Raw genomic sequence first — 26,478 nt, forward strand, 5'->3', positions numbered from 1 at the left:
ACCCTCCCTTATTGAACCACAAAAATGCCACGACAGGACAACATTTCAAAAAGTTTATTTGTGCTAATATATGTGCTTATTCCAGTGATACATAATACATATTACATCACGTTCTGCCATCTTTAGTATATATACGCACATGTGTTTTTATGCATCCTTAAAGGTGAGATGTGTTATTTTTCTAAACCAAAATGATTTGCAAAAATAACCAAATTATTGTTTTTTTTCTGGTGTTTGCCAGTGCCAGTGTTTCTTACACAATGCTGTAGGGTGAAAATCATAAGTCCAAGCTCATACGATCGACACGTCGGGCCGCTCAACCTAATCAATGTTGTGAAAGTGTCACAGTGATTCTAAAATAGCACTCTAATTAAAGTAAGTTTAACTCGAAACAAGTCTGCCCACACCTGGCATTTTTCAGAGCAAAAACGGGTGTGAACGGCCCTTTACGGTGACTGAAATCTGAACACATTTCACCTTTAACAACATTCAGAAACTCTTGTGTTCATGCGGCGGCTACGGTCTTCGCAATCCACTCCACGAAGACGGACACGCGCGTGTAGATGCCGTAGAAGCCGGCGCGAGCGCAGCCTTTGCCCCAGCTCACGATTCCCGTGAGAAACCATGTGTTCTTATAGCAGGTGACCAGCGGCCCTCCGCTGTCCCCCTGACAGGAGTCACGGCCGCCCTCGATGAAGCCGGCGCACAGCATGTTCCTGGTCACCTTCAGACCCGACTTCGCCTTGCACTCGTCTAAAGACACCCTCGGCACCTCCAGCTTCTGAAGAACCAGAGACGGCGGACCGGACTGCGCCAGATGACCCCATCCGCTGACGGTGGACATGCGAACGGCTCCTATGGTGTGTCCGAACGTGCCGTTGACCGGGGGAAGGCAGACGGGAATAGCGAAGGGGCCGAGCGTGACGGGGCTGAGCAGACGCAGCAGAGCGATGTCATTGTCGGTGCTGGAGTGGTTGAACAGAGGGTGGATGAACACCTTAGACACTTTCCTCATCTGTTCGGTTCCTTCGTCTTTGCCACGGATGTGTTCACCTGCCGCAGAAGATGAAATGAGCTTGAAAGAAAAGATCCCAACAGTCAACTGGGAGAAGCCAGTTTTTTCCCCATTTTCAGTCCAAAGTTTCTAAATTCTAATTCAGTATTTGACACACTTGTACTTTGCAATTGCTGTAACTCCCAGAGACAAACCCAATAATGATGATGGTAGTTCCTGATCAAGTCATTTCTTACCAACTGTTACCTGCAGGTGGTTTGGATCCTTTTCCCAAACGCAGTGAGCTGCGGTGAGAATCCACTGGGAATCTAGAATAACAGCACCGCATTTATACTGTGAATTGTGCTCTAGTAAAGCCTGTGGAGGAGACGCACAGAGACACTGACTGAGAAAACACCAATCATATGAAGGACAAATGGATTCTGGTGAAAGTACTGCACACTCTTTAAAATAAAGGTTATTTATAGTATATAGAAACCATAGATGGCACGAAACAAATGTGATTTTAAGGAACAGATCTTTGAAAGGTTCTTTGGGAAATCGAAAGTGGTTCTTCTACTGCCAAACTTTTGGAAGCTTTACTTTTAGGAGTGTCCAGAGAAAGTTTTTCTGATCGTGGAATTGAAATGTTGTTCGTCTGATTTCCTCATGAATCCTCACCTGCCATGGACAATGTCCTTTAGGACACACGTTACCCTTCACTATCCTCGGACCCACACCCTTGTACACCAGCCTTCCACACGGGAAACCATCTGAGCACATGATGAGAAAGACAACAAGGGTTTACATCAACAACAGCGTGGCCTTGTAGCACAAAACATGACGGTTTTAGAGTTATTCCTGTAGCTCAATCAGTAGATCATAACGCTATCAACGCCAAGGTCATGGGTTCGAATTTCAGGTGTGAACTGATGAAATTTATATCTTCAATTCAATGCACAGTAAGTTGCTCTGGATAAAGGTGTGTCTTAAATCCTGCTTACTGATGTGCAATGGAGCTCAAAATATGAATAATCTCTTACATACTCCCTATGTCCGAATATGCATATGTCCCTTACTCCCGTCCCGTACTTCTTGGATAATCTACTAAATCTGTTAAGATTCCATAGTGTGCACCTAGAAGACACTATACTATCCCATGAGGCCAATGGAGTTATAAATGGCAGTGAACCAATGCAACTGATGCTGCAATTCACACGTCAGTGATGACAGATGTAGTATGTCCAAATTTCATACTACACACACATTTATACTATAAATAACTTTAAAATAACTTTTTTAATGGTGGTGAAGTAAGTTCATACTCGGAAAGTATGCTATTTCGGACGCACTGACTGTTGGGAATAGCGTACCAGCATACTAACGTACTATATCTGCGAGCTTTGCAGTTTGCAGCATATTTAATGCTTAGTATTTTAATTTTCTGTATGCACTGAACACCTGCATGACCAATGACATGTCAAAATGTGCAGTATAGAACCACAGTTCACTGTTACACACTATATCCCACAATGCAATGCGTTTGACTCGACCCTTCATTTCTAATCAGCAGTGATAGCAGCATTGATTTTTGCTGATTTATTAGGCTGCACTGCAAAAAGTTCAGACACTTTTAAAGAAAACTGAACATTACAAATGGCGAGTACCAGCTGATAACCGGACGCCGCTCTGTGAGTTTGTGTGTAGTTGTATAGCGCACACTGTGTGATGTGCTACTAGTCTAGACAGTGGTTAGTACTCTGAACAGAGCCAGTGGCTGAGATGCCTGTGTTTGCAAACTGACCCGCTGGCACGCAGCTGCTGTTGTCTGTGTGTAGCGTGTATCCAGGTGCACAATCACAGCGGTGAGAAGAATCACTGATTTCTATACAGAAGTGCTCGCAGCCGCCGTTTTTGTACAAACATCCGTAGGAGGTGGGTGGAAATATTTCTGTGGGATGTACGACAGGATTAACATAAGTACATGCTCCTTGTGTTGTGTTGTGATGTTTATGTGTTACCTTTGTCACAGTGTCGCCCCTCAAATTTAACTGGACAGATGCAGATGTATGCGTTTGTCTGATCCACACACGTGGCTCCGTTCTGACACGGTCCCGAATCACAATAATCCACCGCTGAAGAGGCAAATGACAGATTTACAGCATCTTAAGACTCTGTGAGTGGAGTTTGTTCAAACTCGCTGTCGGTGGCCGTCAGACTGTTTCAGTGCAGTCTAAGGAGTTCTGCGTGGTTGTTAGGTCATTGCTATGGAGTTTCAGTTAAACTAACTTACAAATTTATGTGCAACATTTAAAAACCTCTTTAATTATGTAATTATTCATGAAATGTGATCTGTTTTTATCAGTGTAAGTGTGTAAGCTGCACTTGACGTCACTGTGTATATTTACCTGTGTATCTCTTCCAGAAGTCTTCCTGAAACACAACAGGACAATTCTGTTGGATTTCCTTTAGCTCCTCTGCTGTTTTACTATTATTGTTTGTATTTTCTCATTTCAAACACAACTCATTACTGTCAGGAACAACTCACTGGGAGATTGATTCTGAATTAAAGCTGATTCTGAATGATCAGAACTGAGACTGACTCCGAATTAAGACTGAATGATCCTGAATTTGAACTAATTCTGAATTGAGGTTGATTCTGAATGATCGGAATTGAGCCTGACTTTGAATTGAAGCTGACTCTGAATGATCGGAATTCAGACTGACTCTGAATTGAGACTGATTCTGAACTGAATTGAGGCTAAATTATCTTAATTCTGAATGATCGGAATTGAGACTGACTTTGAATTGAAGCTGATTCTGAATTATTTGAATTCAGACTGACTCTGAATTGAGACTGATTCTGAACTGAATTGAGATTGACTTTGAATGACCTGAACTGAGAATAAATTATCTTAATTCTGAATTATCTGAATTGAGACTGACTTTGTATTGGGACCGAATTGAGGCTAAAATATCTTAATTCTAAATTATCTGAACTGAGACTGACTGAATGATTTGAATTGAGACTGAGTCTGAATTAAGACTAATTCTGAATTATCTGAACTAAAACTGACTCCGAATTGAGACTGAATAATCCTGAATTGGAACTAAATCTCAACTGAGGTTAATTCTGAATGATCGGAATTCAGACTGACTCTGAATTGAGACTGATTCTGAACTGAATTGAGATTGACTTTTGAATGATCTGAACTGAGACTAAATTATCTTAATTCTGAATTATCTGAATTGAGACTGACTCTGAATTGAGACTCATTCTGAACTGAATTGAGATTGACTTTGAATTACCGAATTGAGGCTAAAATATCTGAATTAATTCCAAATTATCTGAACTGAGACTGACTCTGAATTGAGACTAATTCTGAATGATCTGAATTTAGAGTGACTCTTAATGATCTGAACTAAGATGGACTCTGCATTATCTGCTTTAAGACTGACTGAATGATCGGAATTGAGCCTGACTTTGAATTGAAGCTGATTCTGAACTGAATTGAGATTGACTTTGAATGACCTGAATTGAGAATAAATTATCTTAATTCTGAATTATCTGAATTGAGACTGACTTTGTATTGGGACTGAATTGAGGCTAAAATATCTTAATTCTAACTTATCTGAACTGAGACTGACTGAATGATTTGAATTGAGACTGAGTCTGAATTAAGACTAATTCTGAATTATCTGAACTAAAACTGACTCCGAATTGAGACTGAATAATCCTGAATTGGAACTAAATCTCAACTGAGGTTAATTCTGAATGATCGGAATTCAGACTGACTCTGAATTGAGACTGATTCTAAACTGAATTGAGGCTAAATTATCTTAATTCCGAATGATCGGAATTGAGACTGACTTTGAATTGAAGCTGATTCTGAATTATCTGAATTCAGACTGACTCTGAATTGAGACTGATTCTGAACTGAATTGAGATTGACATTTGAATGATCTGAACTGAGACTAAATTATCTTAATTCTTAATTATCTGAATTGAGACTCATTCTGAACTGAATTGAGATTGACTTTGAATTACCGAATTGAGGCTAAAATATCTGAATTAATTCCAAATTATCTGAACTGAGACTGACTCTGATTTGAGACTAATTCTGAATGATCTGAATTTAGAGTGACTCTTAATGATCTGAACTAAGGTGGACTCTGCATTATCTGCTTTAAGACTGACTGAATGATTTGAACTGAGACTGACTTTGAATCAAGATTAGTTCTGAATTATCTGTATTAACTGAATTATCTGTACTAAGATGGACTCTGAATTGAGACTGACTCTGAATTAAGCACCAACTCTGAGCAGATCTTTCTGTGTTCTCCTCACCAGTTGGTCGGGGACGGTGAAGATTTCTCTGGCTTCCTCATAGGAGCAGATCTCCTCAAGACACTCACGCTCCAGACTGCCCAGCTTCAGCTCCTCCAGGAAGGAGTTTGCCCGTCGGAAACGATGCGTTAACGCCCGGTTCGCCTCAGACTGACTGAGGAAGACTGCAGAAGAGGAAGAGACCGCGAGTGAGTCTGAACACCGTTACTTTCTCTGGTTTAACATGTAAACATGGATGAGAAACACACAAACACACGACTGATCTCACAAACACTGATCCAGACTGTCTGATTCTCTGTTTTTAGGGTCTCAGCGCTCACCTGACGGAAGCCCAAAGCACACTGGGACGGCGAGCAGCGTCAGGATCGTGTGGCAGAGCTTCATTCTGTTCAGGTTGGACTCCATGATGTTTTAGTTTCAGGATCAAAGTCTGTAAGTCATCGGCTGTGCTGTGGACACACGCTGGGCGTACGGACAGCTGATTGCACAATACTGTGTGACTGAAGCTGCTCTTCTAATCACCAGCAGATGGAGCCACTGATACACAGACTGAGGAACAGCCGCTCTTCACTTCATTTATGCCACGGGTGAGATTTCACACAAGAACCGACATCATTTCAGCCAATTAAACGATGTGAGGTTAGATCAACTAGACATAAACATTCAACCGGTTCTTTTAAGTTAAGGCTTGAAGAAAAAACAGAACCATTTGTCAGTATTTTAATGTATTTATTATTCTTTTTGACAATCATTCAGCACAAACTGCTTTAACATCTAGACTCAATTCGTACTTTGTACAGTAGACTATCATTTCGTTTCTTGAGCGTGCTTGATTTTGGATTTTAGAAACTGTATACGTACTAAGAAATGTAAAGAAATAGTTCATGCAAAAATTAAAATTACATCTTCATTTACTCCCCAGGGTTTTTGCAGGTCTTGAAAAGTCTTCATTCGCCCGTTCACAAATTAAGGCCTTAAAAGATCTCAAACAACAGCAGAAAGTCATGGCAGAAAATGTATATATCTTCCTCAGTATTTTTCACGACGTATCACAATACATTTACTGGAGATGCATAATGAAGACATGAAGTCTAGTTTTAATTAGAAATAATTTACAATAAATTAGTTTATGCTTAAAACAAGAACAGGTATTTGTCAATGAGGAATAACAAGCTTGTTTTCATTTTGAATTAAGCTGATTCTTAAGATATTTGTTCTAGTTTTAATCATAAACTCACTTCACTTTGATCAATTTCTCTAAAACAAGACTTTGTATCTTTTTCGATTTTGATTCTCCAGTGTATCTTGATTTAGACATTTACACAGAAAACAAGACAGAAATACTGAAGAAGAACCAGATAATTCAGTGAAAGGTAAAAATGTTCCCATATTGTAGTGTGTGGGAGCAGAGATGCATAACTCAGAAGGTACATAATTGCACACCAGATTAGACTAGAAACTAAAACTAACAGACGCAAGTCGCTACATCTACATCACCAAATAATCCAAGTGAGATGCTGTATCACAGACACTGTTTATGGAAGCATTTAGAATCTGATGGTTAAAGAAAAAAAACGCAAGACTATATTTCAGTTTCAAACTGAGATGAGTTTCCTTGAGTGTTTAGTGTGCACAGATATCACTCACACAGCGACTGACACGTTAATGTCTCAAACACGCTCTAATGAGTATCTTTAAAGCATCAGCATCTGATTACCGTATACTCAATCTATAACAGACGCATTTCTAATGCGAGAATTATGCAAGTAGGTCAGAATGTGAAAGCAGAGACGCAGGTATACAGACGAGAGGAAAGTCTTCCAAGTGTTCCCATATTGTAGTGTTTGGGAGCAGAGATATTAAAGCCGTACGTTTTCTGCTGTAAGTTTTCTCTTCAAAAGTGTTGCTACTACAACTCGTGTGTTCTCTCTTAATTACATTTTGAGAACATACAGATCTATTGTGTTCCTTTCAATTTATTCCTTAATTTCCTTAAGAACTTAAATTTACCTTTACAAAACCTGCAGAAACCCTGCTCCCGCTCATGTCGCACCAACTTTTTATGACTTTGCTTTATATTTGATTTTTTTGTTTTGTCCAAACAATGAATGTCAACGGGATCCAGAGTTGTTTAGTTTCCAATGTTTCACTAAATATCTTCTTGTGTGTTTCTGCAATGAGAGCGAGTAAGTAATGACGGAACGATCATTTTCAGGTGTAGTGTTCCGTTACTATAAATTTTACTTTAATTGTTGAACATCCAAAGAGTCTGACAGCACAGTAGCATTTGCGTAATGAATCACCTGTATCACATAATGAATAACTATTCAGCTTTACACCTTCTCAGACCTTCATTTACCAAAAACTGTAAGAAGCCCTGCGGTTTCCATCTCGAAATCAGCTCGAGTTTAGTCTGTAGTTCAGATCTGCGTGTGATGAGCTGATTTACATGCTACTGGAGCGACTGAACTTTAGCATCTCGTCGCGTTTGTTGAGACCACAGAGAGACGAGCGGTTTAAGCAGAAATCAAACGCTGATCCGCACCAACAAAAACACTGTTGAGCTCACGTACCGCCATTCAGAGCTGCTGCAAACACACAATAAGACACAGAGAACAATACTCACTGATTCACAGCGAGTTAAAAAATGAGTTACATACGAATACGATTAAAAGAAAAGCAAACACAAACACAACAGCATGTTCGCCGAGGGCCTGAAGTGTTACTGAAGAATTACTGAAATTAATGAAAAATAATTTGAATTACTGCATGAAGATCATGTATAGTGCATATAATAGTGTGCATGCTATACTCATTATTAAATCATTAAATTAAAGAGTCTTAAAGTAAACTGAAGTTAAATTATAATGCATAATTCAGAAGGTACATAATTGCACACCAGATTAGACTAGAAACTAAAACTAACAGACGCAAGTCGCTACATCTACATCACCAAATAATCCAAGTGAGATGCTGTATCACAGACACTGTTTATGGAAGCATTTAGAATCTGATGGTTAAAGAAAAAAAACGCAAGACTATATTTCAGTTTCAAACTGAGATGAGTTTCCTTGAGTGTTTAATGTGCACAGATATCACTCACACAGCGACTGCATGTTCTAAAACACATCGACTGACACGTTAATGTCTCAAACACGCTCTAATGAGTATCTTTAAAGCATCAGCATCTGATTACCGTTTACTCAATCTATAACAGACGCATTTCTAATGCGAGAATTATGCAAGTAGGTCAGAATGTGAAAGCAGAGACGCAGGTATACAGACGAGAGGAAAGTCTTCCACAGCGCAGGCTGGAAACCACATCTGTGGGCAACACTTCCTGTGCCAGCAGCACACGCGTGTGTGTATGTGTGTGTGTGAACAGCAGAGAGAAAGATGTATAAAGAGTCAAGAGCTGAAACAGCACAGCAGTGCAGGGGGAAGTTCATAAGTAGAGAACATCAGACTGATGCGGATCTGTTCAGATCTCGCAGGACGCCAGCGATTCGCTCCGGAGCGTCGACCAGCCCGTCCTTCCACTCCTGCGGCACGACCGAGCCGAGATACGCCGCCCGAGCGCCGAGAAGAGCCCCTAATGCGGCCCCGCGGTTACAGTTCTCACCTGAGGACACACGCGACACGCTAGAGGAGCAGTTCACACAGATATTAAGATGAACATATTCACTCACCCTCAGACCGTACAAGATGCAGATCTGTAAAAATGTGTCATTCCATCACTGTCTCACCAGTGGATCCTCTGCAGTGAATGGGTGCCGTCAGAATGAGAGTCCAAACAGCTGAGAAAAACATCACAATACTCCACAAGTAATCCACACCACTCCAGTCCATCAGTTCACATCTTGAGAAGACAAAAGCTGAAACAAATCCATCTGAGGTCGAAAAATGCACAGGCGTGTTTTGTGGCATTTCTTCCAGACAAAACATTTTTGACCATCATTTTTAATCATACAGATAAAAACAATACATCATTTGAATGTGTAAAGGGTCTACTTTTATTTGTATACACTCATAATAACAACAAAACGTTTTAAATGCAGTTTAAATGCGGCTTCAAACGATCACAAATGCGGTTGTAAACGATCCCAGCCGAGGAAGAAGGGTTTTATCTAGTGAAACGATCAGTTATTTTCATTTAAAAAATACAGTTTAAATACTCTTTAATGTCAAACGCTCATCTTGTCTTTCTCTCCCTGAACTCTGTGTATTCTGACTCAAGTTGTATTTTCTCCCTCAACTTCAAAAATCATTTCAAAATCATCCTACATCACTGCAGAAGTACAGACACAGTGTTTGCAAAGTGAACATGCAAAGAAGATCAAACACCCTTAAAAAAGGTAAAACAGTGATATAGGACGATTTTGAAGTTGATGGAGAAAATACAATTGGAGTTTTCCACATACACTGTCATGAACCAGAACAAAAACAGAGATCGGGAAGAGCAAGAGTAAAACAAGACGGGCGATTCACATTAAAAATTATAAAATTGTTTTATTTTTATGAAAATATCCGATCGTTTTGCTAGATAAGACGCTCCTCAAAAAACATAATTTCTTTACGACTGAAGAAAGAAAGACATGAACATCTTGGATGACAAGGGGGTGACTACATTACATGTGAATTGTTGTTCTGGAAGTGGACTTCTCCTTTAATTAAAAAAAAAATAAAAATTATATATATATATATATATATATATAAATAATATAAAAATAAATACAAAATAAGTAAACAAAAAAAAGTTCATAATCCATAATAAGTGGTCTGGTCTAAATCAGGAGAGAAATCTGCACAAAACAGCTCCAAACAAATATGTGGCTGGATTTTGATGCAAGAGAACAACGGAAGGAAGCGTTATTATGGATTATGGACTCATACTTGAGTTAAAAACGTCTTAATGCTGGATTTGTTTCAGCTTTTGTCTTCTCAAGATGTGAACTGATGGACTGGAGTGGTGTGGATTATTGTTATGTTTTTATCAGGTGTTTGGACTCTCATTCTGACGGCACCCATTCACTGCAGTGGATCCATTGGTGAGACAGCGATGGGAAAATGACACATTTATCCAAATCTGATGAAGAAACAAACTCATCTACATCTGGAATAGACCGAGGGTGAGCACAGTTTCATTTTTTGTGGAACTATTGGTTTTAACACGCTCACATAATCATGATGATCAGCTGAACGTGTCATTCGGTGAGTCACGAGTCATTCTGAAACGCACCTCCACAGTTGGTGTTGGTCAGGATCCCCTCCGTCACGTCATTGTGAAAGCTGTAGGCCATGTAGAAGAGACTGCTGAGAGCTCCTGAACACAAACACACAGTCAGACGAGCATCACGGGTAGTTTTGTTTGTGATCGACTGGGGTTTTCTAACCTTTCGTGTAGCAGGCGAGTCCCAGAGACTCCACGGCGCTCTGATGAACCTTCAGACGCTCCTCTGATGATCCTGGAAACCTGCACGAACCGTAGCTTGTTTTTATTTAAGGCATATTTAATTTTCTAAGTTAACGTTTTGTCCCTAATATTTCTTTTTAGCTTTATTTCAGTTACCAAAGACATTTGTAGTAGTTTTAGTTAACAATAATATCATTGGTTTAATTGTCATGAGAATAATATCACAGTGTATAATATCTTGGTGGTCTTACACGAGGGTTTGTTTTCTGTTTGTATTAAATGTGTTGTTGTGTTTGTGGTGTAAAGTGAGATGTTGACCTCTCTGCGCGCTGTACGAATTGCCGACACGCGTCCCAGGCGTCCAGCGCGGGTGATTTGAGCGCCGTCTCCGCCTGCTGTTTCAGACACGCTCCGTTCAGTGTGGCGTGAAGCGCTCGTGCGTACAGAGACACCAGCGGCTCCAGCGCCGGGTGAGGATGAGTGAGCTTCACAAACTCCACCGCCGCACCGACCTGAACCAGAACAACAGGTGCTGTTCATGCCGCTCGAAAAAGACAGCGTTTTTCACTTCACTACACTATATTTTAGTTTGACAATGTTTAATATTTCATATTTTGTATTTCTTTTATTACTTGTCAACCGCTTGTCATTTTCTGTAAGCACAGAAACTTTGGTAAATGCTCTTTTTGAAAAATACACTTCTTTAAGGTTATTGCTGAAGTGCAAATAAAAATGTTATGGTATGAAAAATGCACAAAAATACTATTTTCAAAATTGTATATGAACATTATATTGTACTCTAAAACTGCTTTGGAAAAATCAACGGCATAAATCTAAGCAAGTTGTGTTCCAAATTTGAGGTTGATATCACAAATAAATAAATAAATAAAAATAATAATACTAATAATATACAGTATATATATATATATATATGCAGTACCAAACGTTTCCACTAGGTGAAATTAATTTCTCACCGGGGGCCAGTGGCGTCGTTTTTGAACAGTACAAATGTGACTATTTTTTTCAGGACCATAAAACTTTTCTCTTTTTTTTTTCGTTTAGCAAGTGCCAAACCTTGACCAAGTTTTCTACCATTCCAATGAAGTACAAAAATGGCAAAAAAAGAGCACCAGAGTTCATTTATGAACATCATACTGAAGCTGGATGAGACTCATATGAGATGCTGCTGTCATGTGACTCACTGCTTCCTCCTCATTGGCTGAGGCAGACATCAGGACAAAGGGAATGGCCATGGGAAGACATCCGATAGCGTTCAGCTGCCCGTCGGCGCGGGGCGAGTTCAACATGCGTCCGGAGCGCCGCTCCGCAAACTCCAGAACCTGCCGAGATCACAGGAGCGTCAGGACCGAGAGCTGCGGTGATTGGATGCTCTGTCTTGTGACGCGTTACCTCTGTAGGTGCTGTGGGTCTGAGTTCCTGCCAGTCAGAGAAGAAGCTCCTGTGGAAGGACTCGGCGTACGTGTCATCGTGTGAGCCGGGACGCGTCATGAACTCAACGTAATCTGATAGAACGGCGGCTCGCGCTTCAGGATCAGCCGCGCCGAACGCGCCGCCCGACAGAACACGCATGACTCTCAGAGCACAGAGAGCGTTCAGTGTGTTTCCACCCGCAGGAAGACCTGAAGAACACAGAACAACTACTGCTACACAGTGAATCACTCACAGGAAACACAGTAAGCACTTCACACACAGTAAATCAGATTTACAGTCACTCACACACGAGTCTGTCATCAACTCATCACAGCATCAGTCAGTTTAGGGTTAAATGCTTTATTTCAGGATTATTGATATGCATTTACAGTTCTTATCAACATTTTTAATTAGCTTTTATTTTTTAGATTTAATTTTAATTTTAGTTAAAATTTTAGTAATTTTGTGTGCTTCTGTCATTTTTATTAGTTTATATATATATATATATATATATATATAATTAAAATAATAAAAAAATAATAATTTAAAAAAGTTTTTATTTAATTTTGTTAGATTTATCACTTTTGTTATGTGCTTTTATTTTTATTAGTTTTTGTTTTATTAATATTTCTATTTTGTTCTCATAAAATTTTGTCAGTTTTAGTCATTTTGTTATGTGCCTTTGTCATTTTTATAAGTTTTTTCTCTATTGAGTTTTAATTACTATTTAGTTTTCATACAAATATGTCAGTTTTAGTCATTTTGTTACATGCTTTTGTTATTTTTAATAGTTTTATATATTTTTATTTAGTTGTCATACAATTGTATGTCAGTTTTAGTCATTTTATTATGTGCTTTTGTCATTTTTATTAGTTTTTTTATATTCCTATTTAGTTTCATTTCAGTTTTAGTAACTTTAGTAGTACAACTTGAAGTTATTTATTCCTGTTAATTGCCGAGGCAGCATTTTTGTCGTGCCTGCAGTAAACGGCACATTTCAGTGTATGGAGGGTTGTGCTGGAGATCTGTTTTACTGCGTGACTCAAACTAAACCTGCCTTTCTCTCTTGTGATTTTCAGCTTTCAGATTTATTTGCTGTGGTTGTGTGCAGATCATCAGTGGACGGATAGGCCGTTGTAGACGAGCAGGTTTAAGGTGTGTTACCCTGATGGTAGTGCACTGATCTGCGTGGATCCGTCCAGAACTTCAGCTTGTCGTGCAGAATCACGTTCCCCACCACAGGAGGCGTAGTCGCGTTGGATCCGGCCGTGCGTCCGCTGCCAGCTGCACAACAACCACACACATCGTCACTACGACACACGAGCATCAGTGAAGCTGCAGCAGCAGCGTTTCAGCGCTCTGACCTGTGCTGGACAGACGGAGGATGCTGGACGGGTGTGTGTCCCGCGGCGCCGTCAGTCCCCTGATCCAGCCGCCGAAGTCCCTCCTGATGTCCCGCGTGTTGTAGTACCAGTGGACGGGCATGGACACGGCATCCGCCGCACACATTCCCCACAGCGCCTCAGCCACGGCCCGCCGCACCTCACACATCTGCACGCACATTTACCACGGTAAAACACACCACATGATCTGAGATCAGCAGATGAAGCAGCTACAGAACCTACAGTCAACGAATAACACACTCCTCTGTGTTCAGGGTTTCTGAATGATTTCAGTAAAATACTGTATTAAAAAATAATATATAAGTAACACATACTGTGAAAATAACATAAATATGACATATTGTGATAAAAATAACATAAACAATGTGATATAATATATAAATAAAATATATAACAATACACAAATAACATATATTGTAAAAAATAATGCATATTGTGGTCAAAAACTATATAATACAGAAAATAATATATAAATAAAATATATAACATATAATATATAATATGAAAATAATATATTAATAAAACAATATATAAGTCATATATTGACTACTAAATATGGTTTATCCCAAAATACCAAATACTGTTCTACTGTAAAATCAAAATAATGTTGGATCAAAGAGTGCAAAGTTTAAGTCAATTCACATTTGTTTTTATAGCACATGTGTTTCAAAGCAGCTTCACGGTAATAAACAGGAAAAAACCTCGATTGTGGTTCATACCAACCTGACTAGTACAGCATTGGCAGCGTTGGGGAGTAACTAGTTACATGTAAAGGAATTATGTAATTTAATTACAAAATACATGTAACTGTAATCAGTTACAGTTACAGAGGAAAAATATGTAATTAAACTAGTTACTTTTGAAAAATATTAAAGATTACACAGAGGGTAACATCTGAATTTTTTCCTCACACACACACATACAGATTTAATTGACATCTTTCATAAATTGCATTGACTGCTCTAAAATGAGACACCAATCTTTCGAAAGTTTTGGACACTTATTCTGCTTATGCTTATTCTGTTTTGGGTTTATGCATATACTTCGTTTTTTAAAATTAATGTTTTTTTTCCAAGGAATTGTTCTTCATGGAAGCTTTGTGTTCGATAGTTTCAACTCAAATCAATTATTTACTTCTGTGGCAGCAGCGGTGTAATAAGTGGGATAATGTACATCCAGCCAGTTGTTATCGCAAAATAAAGATGTATATTATCCCTTACTTAAGTGATGAAGGATTGAAAGTCTGACAGTGATCAGTGTTGAGTGCTACTGTAAGGTTCACTCTGCCTGCTTTAAATGTTTCAAAATCATTAACAGTTGAAAATATTAGAAATTTAGAAAAGTAATCAAAAAGTAATAAAGTACTAAGTTACATTACTTTAATAGAGTATTTGAAAAGTTACACTACTTATTACATTTTAAATCGAGTAACTTGTAATCTGTAACCTGTTACATTTCCAAATTAACCTTCCCGACACTGAGTGCTGCTGTAGACTGTGTTTACGGCAGATTTAAAACACGAACACACACTGAACGTGATGAATATGAATGAACGGATGCAGTTCTTACTGTAAACAATGAGATCCGCTGCAGTGAACAAACACACACTCACTGTCTCTCAACTGTGGAGAATTAACTTACATAATAAACGCACCATCATTGTTACAAAACCTCACCGGAAGTGCATGATACATAACATACAACACCACGTCACGTGATGCCATTTAAATTTGCGCTTTATGCAGGTCAAACATTAAATCGATGTCTGTTTACTGTGTTGATAAAGTAAAATAAACTATCAACGACTTTCACATGTGATGTTGATCACAGACATTCGAAGACGAGCACTGAATCACTGATGGACAGAGACTCATTTAACACGTTATATTTACACAAACCAGCGTTACCAGTAATATTACCCGACTGAACGATGACGTATCAGTGCGACTGTGTTGAAACAGTAATGAAAAGATGCGATAACGATGAGATATCGATGATCGATTGTTTCGACTTTTGAATCCAAAACATTGGAGAAACCCGATTTAAGCGAATCGGTTCGTTCGATCAGTGTGTCCTGGTTCAGCAACAAATGATTCACTTAATAATTTGGTTCATCATTCAAATACCGCGATAGAAGTAACATACATTTAGTTCAGTAATTCACTATATTGTTAGTTAGGTTGTGAAGTTTGCATCAAGTGTTGTGTTGTTTATGTTTTCTCTGTAATGTGCGAGTGATTCACAAACGCTTCGGTTAGACTGAATTGGTTTGAAAGAGTCGACTCATCTCACTCGATTCGGACACATGCGGAAGATGCTTCATTGATGGCGCGTTCTTTCATTCACTTTCTTGAAGTCGTTTAAGTAATAAATGTGAAATCTTCGTTCAGTTTGCGTAAGTTTTTTTAGTACTTCCGTGGTGTTTGTTCTCTGTAGTGATGTGTGTTTCTGATCAGCCTCTTTGTGTGATAATGCAGTAGTCGTGTTGTTGTTTGTGTTGATCTGATCACACTGACTCTGTTCGCTGTTCGTGTGTCGATCTGCAGCTCATTTCAGCTCATCTGAGGATCACAGACACATGATGGAGTGTGAAATCGGTAAGATCAGACATCAGTCTCTCATATGACGAACTGCTTCATTTATTCTACAGGAAACACTTGTAGAAATAGTTTGAACTCTATTAAAGTCAGATGTGTTGACTGAGAGAAGACACACGGGAAACGAGGGGATTTTAGCTCAAGTTGTGCAGTTTGCATCTGCACTGATATTACGTTGCTCTTTCTTTCCACATGACCTTCAGACACGGTCTTTTGATAAGAATAATGAGGCAAACACTGAATAACAGTGTCGGGAAGGTTAATTTGGAAATGTAATAGGTTACAGATTACAAGTTACTCGATTTAAAATGTAATAAGTGTCCACAATGTCAAAAATTTCAGGTTTTACTATCCTTGTATGTAGCAAAAACAAGTACACACACACACGTTTACTTATCTAAATGTGGACATTATGTGGACTTGTTAATTTTTTATACAGATATTTATACATTTTCTAACCTAACACTACCTCTAACAGAATCTGCATTTTTTAAAAATATATATATATTTTTGCACCACTTTGTACTCGATTTAAAATGTAATAAGTAGTGTAACTTTTCAATTACTTTATTAAAGTAATGTAACTTGTTACTTTTAATTACTTTGTGATTACTTTTCTAAATTTCTAATATTTTCAACTGTTAATCATTTTGAAACATTTAAACCAGGCAGAGTGAACCTTACAGTAGCACTCAGCACTGATTACTGTCAGACTTTCTAAATCCTTCATCACTTGAATTAAGATTATAATAAGTAAGGAATAATATACACCTTTATGTTGCGATAACAACTGGCTAAATGTACATTGTCCCACTTATTACACAACTGCTTGATAGATTATTTAGATGTTTCAACACTGATCTGAGTTGAAATATTTGAATGCAAAGCTTCCATGAAGAAACCAGTTGCTGGCAAACGGCAAGTTCAAACTAGACATTTTAGGGATACAGTGCAGTTTTCTTACAAAACATTTCACCACATAAATAATTAAGTAGTAGTACTAGTTTGTTAGTTATCTTATAATCCATTACAATGTACAAAAAAAAAAAATGTCAGCAGCTGTGTTTGTATGAAACAATAGAGCAAGTCCACGATACCAGGATGACAGAATTAAGAAACTGTCCACATAATATTGAATTAAGCTTTAATATTTTATTAGCTAAGCAAATACAAAACTTCTGCAAAACAAAACAAGAAAAATTATCAAGCATATAGCACTGACTTAAATTGCCCCGAATGAGTCTGAGCTGTGTAATAATTAAATTTAAAGCACAGCCACAAATTCAGACTTTTTTTTTTACGTATTTTTTTACTTTTTATGCCTTTTATTGTGATAGGACAGTAGAGAGATGACAGGAAAGAGATGGGAGGAGAGAGGGGAGCGGGATCGGCAAAGGACCTCGAGACGGGAATCGAATCGAACTGAGGTTCACATAACAAGATCATAACACAAATAACATCATAACAAGAAAGAGTTTAATAGCTATGATACTGGGTTTGAAATCCAATGTTTGCATAGTTAAGACAGAAAACACTAGCATCTAACAATGCCTTGGAAAAAACTATCTTAAAAAATAAAGTTTATGCATAAACCCAAATAGGAAATAAAACAGTTATCGAATAATCATGTGCTCTAAACTCCTGAAACATTGGTGTCTCATTTTAGAGCAGTCAATGCAATTTATGAAAGCAGTCAATTAAATCTGTAAGTGGGGGTGTGAAAAAATTCAGATGTAACCCCCTTTGTAATCACTGGCATTTTTCAAAAGTAACTGTAATTTAATTACACATTTTTCTCAGTAACTGTAACTAATTACAGTTACATTTATTTTGTAATTAAATTACGTAATTCCGTTACACGTAGCTAGTTACTTAAGTTTTGACATGGGCGGTCTGCCCTCCTTACGAAGAGAACAAGAGACCATTCATGAGGTGATTCTGACAGAAGAATTAGGGAGAGTCCTGGAGTTTACAGGAGGAGAAATGGAGGAGAACACCTGCAGTAAGATCTTGGGTTGAGACTGAATGAAAGGATGAGCCATGACTGATTTCTCACATGTGTGATGAATGATCAGTGATCAGAAGATGACGGTGTGTTTCAGAGCGGGCGAAGAGCTTCTGGGAGGACGTGAAAGTGGATAAAGTGTTTGATGATGTGCTGAAGGTGCTTAATCACTTAAGAAACGTCATCAGACGCAACATGGCTACTGACAGAGGTACACGCGCACACACACACACACACACCGCAGGCCGGTCCCCACAATGTCGAAAATTTCAGGTTTTACTATCCTTGTATGTAGCAAAAACAAGTACACACACACACGTTTACTTATCTAAATGTGGACATTATGTGGACTTGTTAATTTTTTATACAGATATTTATACATTTTCTAACCTAACACTACCTCTAACAGAATCTGCATTTTTAAAAAAATATATATATTTTTACACCACTTTTACAAATGTTTTTGGAGATTTAGTCAGGTTTTGCTCACTTTTGGGTGCAAATTTATTCCTAAAATATGGTTAAGTAGGCACAGAGATCATCCTGTGTCAATAAAAAACAATTTCAGAAACTTCAAAAAGGCTCTTTTTTTTTTTTTTTTTTTTTACTGAAGAAAGGTAAACATGTATAGTGATAAAAGTCCAAATATTAGATATCACAGATGTATAATGACAATTTTCAGCTGAGATTCACAGCCAAATTACAGGAGGATAAAAATGATTTCAGAAAGATGGCGGCATCATGATGTTATTGTTACACAGAGATTTGTTTGTCTGTTAGTAAAGTCTGTAGACTGTAGCAGACTTTGTTTCCTTGTATGTGACCCTGGAGCACGAAACCAGTCGTAAGTATCACAGGTATATTTGGGTCAAAATGATCCATTTTTTTTTTTTTATGCCAAAAATCATTAGGATATCAAGTAAACATCATGTTCCATGAATATGTTTTGCAAATTTCCTACTGTAAATATATCAAAAGTTAATTTTTGGACTAGTAATATGGATTGCTAACAACTTCATTTGGACAACTTTACAGCCGATTCTCTCAATTGCAATCTCAGAATGACTCCAGGAGTAAATAGTTAAATTGTACACATTTTCAGTGGTCAAAAACCAAATGTGGGTCACTTTGTATAAATATGATGCTTCTTTTCTTGTAAATAGGAATGTCTGAAGAACAAATAATGCTGAAACTAGAAATGAATCTCTTTTCAAAACAAAACAACTGCATTGACCAAACCTGTCTGAGTGCCATAAATATTCATTTTCCAAAGATTGCGTCCCTGTAACTCAAGACGCATTGAACATATCACAATATGATTTAAGATTATAGTTCTTCATAAACTTTTCTTATCTAATCTTCATTTTCAAGACCCTGCATCATTCAGTCCCACAGATATGGGGATCTCAGTGCAGCTCCATATTCAGATTGTTGAATATTAATCATTTGCAATGGTTGAAAACCAGATGTGGGACACTTTGCATACAGCTGATATTTGATGCGTTTAAAGGGGAATGTTTGAAGAATAAATGATGTTGACACTGGAATTGTAACTTGTTTCCCTCCATCAAAACAACTGCATAGATCAGAGCCGATAAAAATGCACTGAAATGAAGTTGAGGCGCGTTCGTTTGCTCTCAGTAGTCTGTTCATCAGATTCTGTATGTGAATGGGTTTGAGCTGATCGTGTGATGGTCTGATCTGCTGCTGTTTCAGAGTACGTTCAGGCCATGAAGATCGTTCTGGAGTCTGAACTCGATGTCCTGAACAACGAAGGCATTCAGGCGGTGCTGATTGATGAAGGTTTGTGCTGACGATCAATACCGCTGCTCATATTTCACATCACGCGTGACGCGGGTCACATCTGTGTTTCAGACATACTGACAGTGACCGTATCAGAGTCTCAGTGTTCTCCGGAGAGCCTGAGGAACGGTGTGGACACGGAGGACTTTCTGCAGAGAGACGTCTCACGGTCTGTCATTATCATCATCATCATCATCATCATCATCATTATTATTATAGTTATCAGGCAGTTTACGTGAACGGAGGGCTGGACTGTGTCCTTATTCATTTATTTATTTTAGAAATAAAGGCTCAAGTCATGTCTGTAACTACCCACCTGCGTTAGAATGGTGGTTTTGAGGTCCTGATCTTGCATTGAACAATGCGAATCATACAAATATGTCATAATATGATATTTGCATATTTACCAGAAACACACGTACAGCTGTCTCGCACTCGTTTACCGCACAATTTCCCCCAACCGATGAATGTAAAATCGTATAAACGTGTAGCACACAGGAAGTGACCTTGTTTGAACCCTTCCTGCAGCACAGACGAGTTAAAAACCTTTTCTCAAGATTTAACACTTTGTAGTTTTGACTGCGTTAGAGCTCAAACATTTAACCCTGCTACCAAAGAGATTATAGGAAAATTATCAAAATAATATTTGTCTGTATAATAAAACTCTGTGTTCACAAAATATATACAGTATGTGTGTGTGTGTGTGTGTGTGTGTGTACTGTGTATATTTATATGTACATATTACATTACATGCACATACATGTGTATATATTTAAGAAATATGTGACCCTGGACCTAGGTCTGCACGATTATGACGAAAAACTGAATTGTTGATTATTCCCTTGAAATTGTAATTGCGATTATTAATTACGATGATCACAATTTACATGGAATGATGTTTTGAATATCTTTAGACTATTGTTTGAAGAAATTGCATGCCACATTTATATATATATATATAGTTTCTTCTTTAAATATAAAAAAGTTAAAATATAAAAGTTAAACATTGAGAACAAAAAAAAACGCTTAACATATCCTGTAGAGAAAAAACACACACACACACACACCTTAAGAAAGCAGAATAATGTAAGTGGATTACTTAGATTTTTTTTTGTAATTGTGCCTTTGAACGTTTACATAATTGTGGCATCTGTAATTGAATCTCGATTAGAAATTCAATAATTGTGCAGCCCTACCTGCACCACAAAACCAGTCATAAGGGTCAATTTTTTTAATCTAAAAGCTGAATAAATAAGCTTTCTGTTGCTGTATGGTTTGTTAGGATACGACAATATTTGTCTGAGATGCAACTATTTGAAAATCTGGAATCTGAGGGTGCAAAAAAGATCTAAGTATTGAGAAAATCATCTTTAAAGTTGTCCAAATGAAGTTCTTAGCAATGCATATTACTAATCAAAAATACTTTCTGATATATTTACGATAGGAAATTTACAAAATATCTTCATGGAACATGATCTTAATATCCTAATGATTTTTGGCATAGAAGAAATATTGATCATTTTGACCCATACAATGTATTGTTGGTGGTACATACGGCTGGTTTTGTGGTCTAGGGTCACATATATGTAATCTATATTTATGTATAATATTTATATACAATGCACGCACAAATATTAAGTAAACACAGACTTTTATTTTGTAGGCGATTAATTGCAATTAATCAGTTGGACATGTTTTATAAACACAGCGTCAGCATAAGCCTTTCTGGCGTATTTAAATAAACAAAAAATTGCATGTAATAACCTTTTGTAACTAGAAAATAATCGTTCTAGGGCATTGTCTGACATGTATGTAGACGAGGTTTGAGTGTTGTGCTGATGTGCTGATGTGTGACAGACTGTGCAGGGACGTGGAGTCGAGCTCCGATCACAGCCAGACGTCTTTAGCGGGTCGAGCCGAGGCCGTGGGCGTCCCGGAGCTGCTGCTGTCTCCTCTGAGCTTCTGTTCCGAAGAGCCCAAGTCTCCGGTGCAGCTCGTCTACCGTCCTCACGACTGCAGCGCCGCCTGCGTCCCGACGCTGCCCGCTCACGCCGACCGCTTTCTGGGTCACAACCCTCTGCGCGTGCCCATGCTGTGCCAGTTCCAGCGGCAGTGCACGTGCGCGCGAGACGACGAGTGCGACGCGCTGGACGCCGACGTGCTGTACAAGGCGCCGTGTGGGCGGAGCCTGTGCTCCATGGAGGAGGTGCTTCACTTCCTGCTGCGGTCGGACAGTCTGGGCGTGTTGCAGCCGGACAACTTCAGCTTCAACCCGCAGGTCGTTCCAGAAAACCAGGCGCGAGCTCCGGCCGCCGCGGCGCCGCTGTTCGAGCGAGACCTCAGCCGAGGCATCGAGCCCGTTCCCGTCTCTCTGTTCAACGAGCTGGACGCGACGCGGCCCAAAGAGTTCCGCTACCGTAAAGAGCGCTGGCCGCACGGCTGCTTCCTCAGCGCCGCGCCGTTTTTCTCAGTGTGCTGCGACTGCACGGACGGCTGCGCAGACGCGCGGAGCTGCGCGTGCGTTCGGTGGACGCTCGGAGACGCAGGAGAGCATCGTGGGTACAGACAGCAGCGGCTGAGCGCGCCCGTGAGCGCAGGGTGAGTCGGGGTTCTGATGATCTGGCTGTGGTCATGTGATCTGTCATGTGAGCTGTTAGTCTGTCACGTGATCTGTCAGGTTGTTCGAGTGCGGCCCGTGGTGCGGCTGCGAGAGGAGCCGCTGTCAGAACCGTGTGGTGCAGAAGGGTCTGCGCGTGCGGCTGCAGGTGTTTCGTACGCAGGAGCGCGGCTGGGCCGTGCGCTGCAGAGACGACCTCGACCGGGGAACCTTCATCTGCATTTACGCAGGTACACACACGCACACCAGAGACAACGAAAACTAAAATCATTTTTCATTACCTAAAATAAAATATAAATTTCAGTTTTTATCATTAAATCAGAAATTTTCATTACTTAAAATACAATAAAATGTAAATCGTGGTTATCATCATTGACTAAAACTACAATCAGAAGGAAAATGTCATTACTTAAATTGAAACATTATTCACAGTTATTATCATTAAATCAGGAAAAACACATTTTCATTACTAAAATTCATTAAAATAATACATTTTAAAATATAATTAATTAAAATAAAATATGAATGAGTCATTACCATTAAAAAATATCATTTTCATTACGCAAAATATAAATCAGGGTTATTATCATTAAGTTCTGATATTATGGCTATTAATAAGTTATTAATCTAGTTTGTGGCACAGAACAAAACGGGTAATCACAACTTTTTATCTCACAATTTTATTTCACAATTTCTTTATTTTATTGTTGTTATTACTTTAAAGAATTCGTAGTTTACATCTTGCAGTTCTGTTTTCTTTATTTCTACCACAAAATAAAAAAATTGTAATTTTGAGTTTATCACACACATTCTAACTATCTCACAATTTCAAGAAAAAAGTAAAGGTTATGAGATAAGAACTTGAAAACAGGCTTCTATATTGACTGATACTAAAACATTTTTTATTAATCATCATTGTTAACTAAAACTAAACCCATGCAATGCATTACTTAAAATAAATATTAGCTGAAAAAAAGACAACAAGGCCACATTTCTCGTTTTTTTTGTTTGTTACTAACTGAAACTAAAAGTTAACACTTAAAAAAAAACTACTTAGACGTCTTTAAAAAGCTAATCATTCTAATCAACTGATTCAAAATCTGAACAAAAATGATAATGTGATGCTGAAATAAGAGTGTCTGACAGCAGTGATTGTTTGTTCAGATAAACTCATCTCTTCTCTCTTCGTGTCAGTCGCTCGTCTGTTTCTGTGTAAACATGTGGTTCTTGGCGTCACAAGCAGACCGCTCTGATATGGCGTCTCTCATCCGCAGGCGTGGTTCTCCGACTGCAGCAGAGCGTGGAGGAGCCGCCGGAGCCCCGCGGCCGAGAGCCGCCCGTGTCCGATGACGAGGTGGAGGTGGTGGAGGAGTGGACGCTTCCCGCCGGACCGAACGAGCCGCTGGAGCCGCTGGAGCCGCTGGAGCTGCTGGACTGCTCTCCGCCGCTGTACGTGCCTGTGATCCAGAGACCCGCCGACCAGACTCCACACGCTCAGCTCAAGGTCAGTGCACCGCCTACAGGTGACCTTTGACCTGCTGCTCAGGGTCAGGTGAAGCACACGCCCGTCCCTCAGCACATCAGTCTCAGATGCAGTGTGGATGAAGGCATGAATGTGGTTTCTCTCCTGCTGTTTCAGGATCAGCAGCAGAGCGGCGCCTCGTCTCTGGACTGCAGCGAGAACGGTACGACCGCAGTGAACACACCCAGTGCTCTCAGAGCATGTGTGTGATATCCTGTGCTTGTGTTTGTAGGGAACGAGGAGATCGTGAGTAAGAAACCCAGACTAACCGATTCAAACGGACACGACGCTCAGATCACGAAACATTCGCCGCACAAACACAAACTAGAGCAGATGTATTACCTGGACGCCTCGAAAGAAGGAAACGTGGCCCGATTCATCAACGTAAGTGTCGGCACACCTTACCCAGAAAGCATTGCACCCTCATAATCAGAGAATAATTTCAACAGTTCAAGAGTCCTGATGAAGACTCACAGTGACAAAAATGTGTTAAATGTATTAATTAAAAAATTAAATTTTTTATATCAAGAAGGATTGATTTAAACACATTGTTTCTCTCTCTCTCTCTCTCTCTCTCTCTCTATATATATATATATATATATATATATATATATATAGAGAGAGAGAGAGAGAAACAAAAATTTATATATAAATATAAATACATATTTTGTATATTTATATATATAAAATATAAATATCAGGGTTATTATTAACTAAAACTAAAATAAAAATTGAAATAATAATACATTTTTATATTTATATATATACACATATATATAAATCAGGGTTGTTATTGTTAACTGAAGCTAAAATCGGTAAAGAAATTCATTTTATTACTTAAAATAAAATATAAAAAAGGGTTATCATGGTTATCATAAACACATCAGTTTGAATCAATCTTTCTTAATAAAATCTCTCTCTCTATATATATATACTTATGGAAGGCCTATTTGCCATGAAATAAAAAATTAATAAAAAGGTAATTGTAACTTTTTATCTAACAATTCCAATAATTCCAAATATCTTGCAATTCTGAGTTTATTTCCCATAAATATCTCAAAAAATTATGGCTTTCTCTTAGAATTTTGAGAAAAAAATCAGAATTGCAAATCAAAAAAATCTCTGTGAGGATTGTGAGGGTTGTTGACGTATAAAAAAGGGACCCCAAAAAATATGAATTGAGAAAACATTTTTAAAATGTAATATTTTATTTCAACTATTTGTCAAGGCATCATTTCTCAATTTCTTTTAGCTTTCCTTGAGTACTAAAATAACTAAGACTAAATAAACTAAAACCTGAGAAAAAGAAAACTAATAAAATGTCAAAAATACAACAAAATTAATATTTGAATCAATCCTTGATGACTCGATGGATATGGAGCGTAGGAACGGGTGCTAATAAATGGCAGTATGAGCATATTTAGTCATTCATGATTGATTGACTGATTGGTTAACTGTGGTTTTCCTGCAGCACAGCTTTGAGCCAAACCTCTTCATCCAGAACGTGTTCACCGACACACACGACCCGCAGTTCCCGCTCATCGCCTTCTTCACTAACAGGTGAGGATCACGTTCACTCTGCAGCAGCACAGAAACAAACGCAGCTCAACGTTAATCTGCTTCATTTCTCAGGTCTGTTAAAGCAGGAACTGAACTGACCTGGAACTGCTCGTCCGCAGCAGGAAGTGAGCGTGATCGTGATCGTGTGACGGTCTGATGCTCAGTGTTCTGATGGAGGACGTTCAGACCAGCGGTTCTTCATCGTCCAGCGCCGCGTTCGGACGGTTCCTCTGCTTCATACTGTGTTGATTGGGTTTGGATTCAAACCTTTAATCTGCAAAAACTCAGAGATTAATACAAGATCATTCAAATGAGCTAAATGTTTATGGTCATTTTTATTCTTAATTTCTGCCTGATAAATAAAATAGTTCAAGTTTTGCATAGCTGGAGAAATATGTGCTCTTTGTAGAAACGGCCATGACGTTTTAAGATTTGTATTTTGTACGACTGGTCCAGAAATCACTTCAAGAAGGATGTGTTGCTCCATGTTTTCTAAGACTGAGAATCCTGGTTCTTCAAAGAAAAAATAAATAGGATTTGAAGTTGTTTAATGTTTTGTCTCATTTTAAATCATTTTTACTCGTTTGGTGCCACTGGTTGAGAATGACTGGTTCAGCAGATGTTTGTGTAGATCTTGAGGAGAATCACACGTCGTTCATCTGAAGATAAAGCAGATGTGAACGCAGAAACAAACAGGAAGACGCATTTCATTGTGAGAGTGAGCTGTTGTTTCTGTTGTGTGTCAGAGCTTCTCTATTGGCATTGATGGTTTCATAACCTTTAAC

The 26,478-nt window shown here is 38.7% G+C and overlaps 3 protein-coding genes across 6 annotated transcripts; 1 reads left to right on the forward strand and 2 right to left on the reverse strand.

Annotated features, from left to right (window-relative positions):
- Positions 1-39: 39 nt before the first annotated feature.
- Positions 40-5,812, reverse strand: f7l (coagulation factor VII, like). Its single transcript, XM_051116873.1, has 8 exons — positions 5,663-5,812; positions 5,343-5,506; positions 3,403-3,427; positions 3,016-3,129; positions 2,799-2,945; positions 1,676-1,767; positions 1,252-1,372; positions 40-1,053 (listed from the first exon to the last, which is right to left on the reverse strand). Exons 1-8 carry the CDS (start codon positions 5,745-5,747, stop codon positions 506-508), a joined length of 1,296 nt encoding a protein of 431 aa, XP_050972830.1. The 5' UTR covers positions 5,748-5,812; the 3' UTR covers positions 40-505.
- A 1,293-nt stretch (positions 5,813-7,105) lies between these two features.
- Positions 7,106-15,466, reverse strand: LOC127167992 (uncharacterized). 3 transcript variants are annotated; one of them, XM_051114441.1, is made up of 9 exons: positions 15,159-15,466; positions 13,551-13,807; positions 13,351-13,470; positions 12,166-12,395; positions 11,958-12,095; positions 11,074-11,267; positions 10,736-10,815; positions 10,582-10,665; positions 7,106-8,964 (listed from the first exon to the last, which is right to left on the reverse strand). In XM_051114441.1, the coding sequence occupies exons 2-9, from the start codon at positions 13,747-13,749 to the stop codon at positions 8,804-8,806; spliced, it is 1,206 nt and encodes a 401-aa protein (XP_050970398.1). In that variant the 5' UTR covers positions 13,750-13,807; positions 15,159-15,466; the 3' UTR covers positions 7,106-8,803. The 3 variants fall into 3 exon arrangements, with proteins under 3 accessions (XP_050970398.1, XP_050970418.1, XP_050970407.1); XM_051114461.1 differs by having other exon boundaries at positions 13,551-13,737; positions 15,231-15,465; XM_051114450.1 differs by having other exon boundaries at positions 13,551-13,737; positions 15,159-15,463.
- A 99-nt stretch (positions 15,467-15,565) lies between these two features.
- Positions 15,566-26,244, forward strand: setdb2 (SET domain bifurcated histone lysine methyltransferase 2). 2 transcript variants are annotated; one of them, XR_007828053.1, is made up of 12 exons: positions 15,566-15,984; positions 16,136-16,186; positions 18,289-18,402; positions 19,908-19,994; positions 20,067-20,163; positions 21,852-22,592; positions 22,672-22,841; positions 23,886-24,115; positions 24,251-24,296; positions 24,366-24,517; positions 25,610-25,693; positions 25,766-25,829. XR_007828053.1 is itself a non-coding variant. In XM_051114428.1 (12 exons), exons 2-12 carry the CDS (start codon positions 16,168-16,170, stop codon positions 25,848-25,850), a joined length of 1,830 nt encoding a protein of 609 aa, XP_050970385.1. In that variant the 5' UTR covers positions 15,584-15,984; positions 16,136-16,167; the 3' UTR covers positions 25,851-26,244. The 2 variants fall into 2 exon arrangements, 1 of the variants encoding a protein (XP_050970385.1); XM_051114428.1 differs by having other exon boundaries at positions 15,584-15,984; positions 25,605-25,693; positions 25,766-26,244.
- Positions 26,245-26,478: the final 234 nt, after the last annotated feature.

The sequence above is a fragment of the Labeo rohita genome, chromosome 1 (genome assembly GCF_022985175.1).
Source record: "Labeo rohita strain BAU-BD-2019 chromosome 1, IGBB_LRoh.1.0, whole genome shotgun sequence".
NCBI lineage: Eukaryota > Metazoa > Chordata > Actinopteri > Cypriniformes > Cyprinidae > Labeo > Labeo rohita.

Coding starts and splice junctions, on each gene's coding strand:
- LOC127167992 (XM_051114441.1), bottom strand. CDS start 13,749: ATGTGCGTGCAGATGTGTGAGGTGCGGCGGGCCGTGGCTGAGGCGCTG. Junction 13,471..13,550: donor CCTCCGTCTGTCCAGCACAG/GTCAGAGCGCTG, acceptor GTTGTTGTGCAG/CTGGCAGCGGACGCACGGCC. Junction 8,965..10,581: donor GACCAACACCAACTGTGGAG/GTGCGTTTCAGA, acceptor GTGTGTCCTCAG/GTGAGAACTGTAACCGCGGG.
- f7l (XM_051116873.1), bottom strand. CDS start 5,747: ATGGAGTCCAACCTGAACAGAATGAAGCTCTGCCACACGATCCTGACG. Junction 5,507..5,662: donor GTGCTTTGGGCTTCCGTCAG/GTGAGCGCTGAG, acceptor CCTCTTCTGCAG/TCTTCCTCAGTCAGTCTGAG. Junction 1,373..1,675: donor AAGGACATTGTCCATGGCAG/GTGAGGATTCAT, acceptor TCTCCTCCACAG/GCTTTACTAGAGCACAATTC.
- setdb2 (XM_051114428.1), top strand. Junction 19,995..20,066: donor GGCGGTGCTGATTGATGAAG/GTTTGTGCTGAC, acceptor TCTGTGTTTCAG/ACATACTGACAGTGACCGTA. Junction 22,842..23,885: donor CTTCATCTGCATTTACGCAG/GTACACACACGC, acceptor TCTCATCCGCAG/GCGTGGTTCTCCGACTGCAG.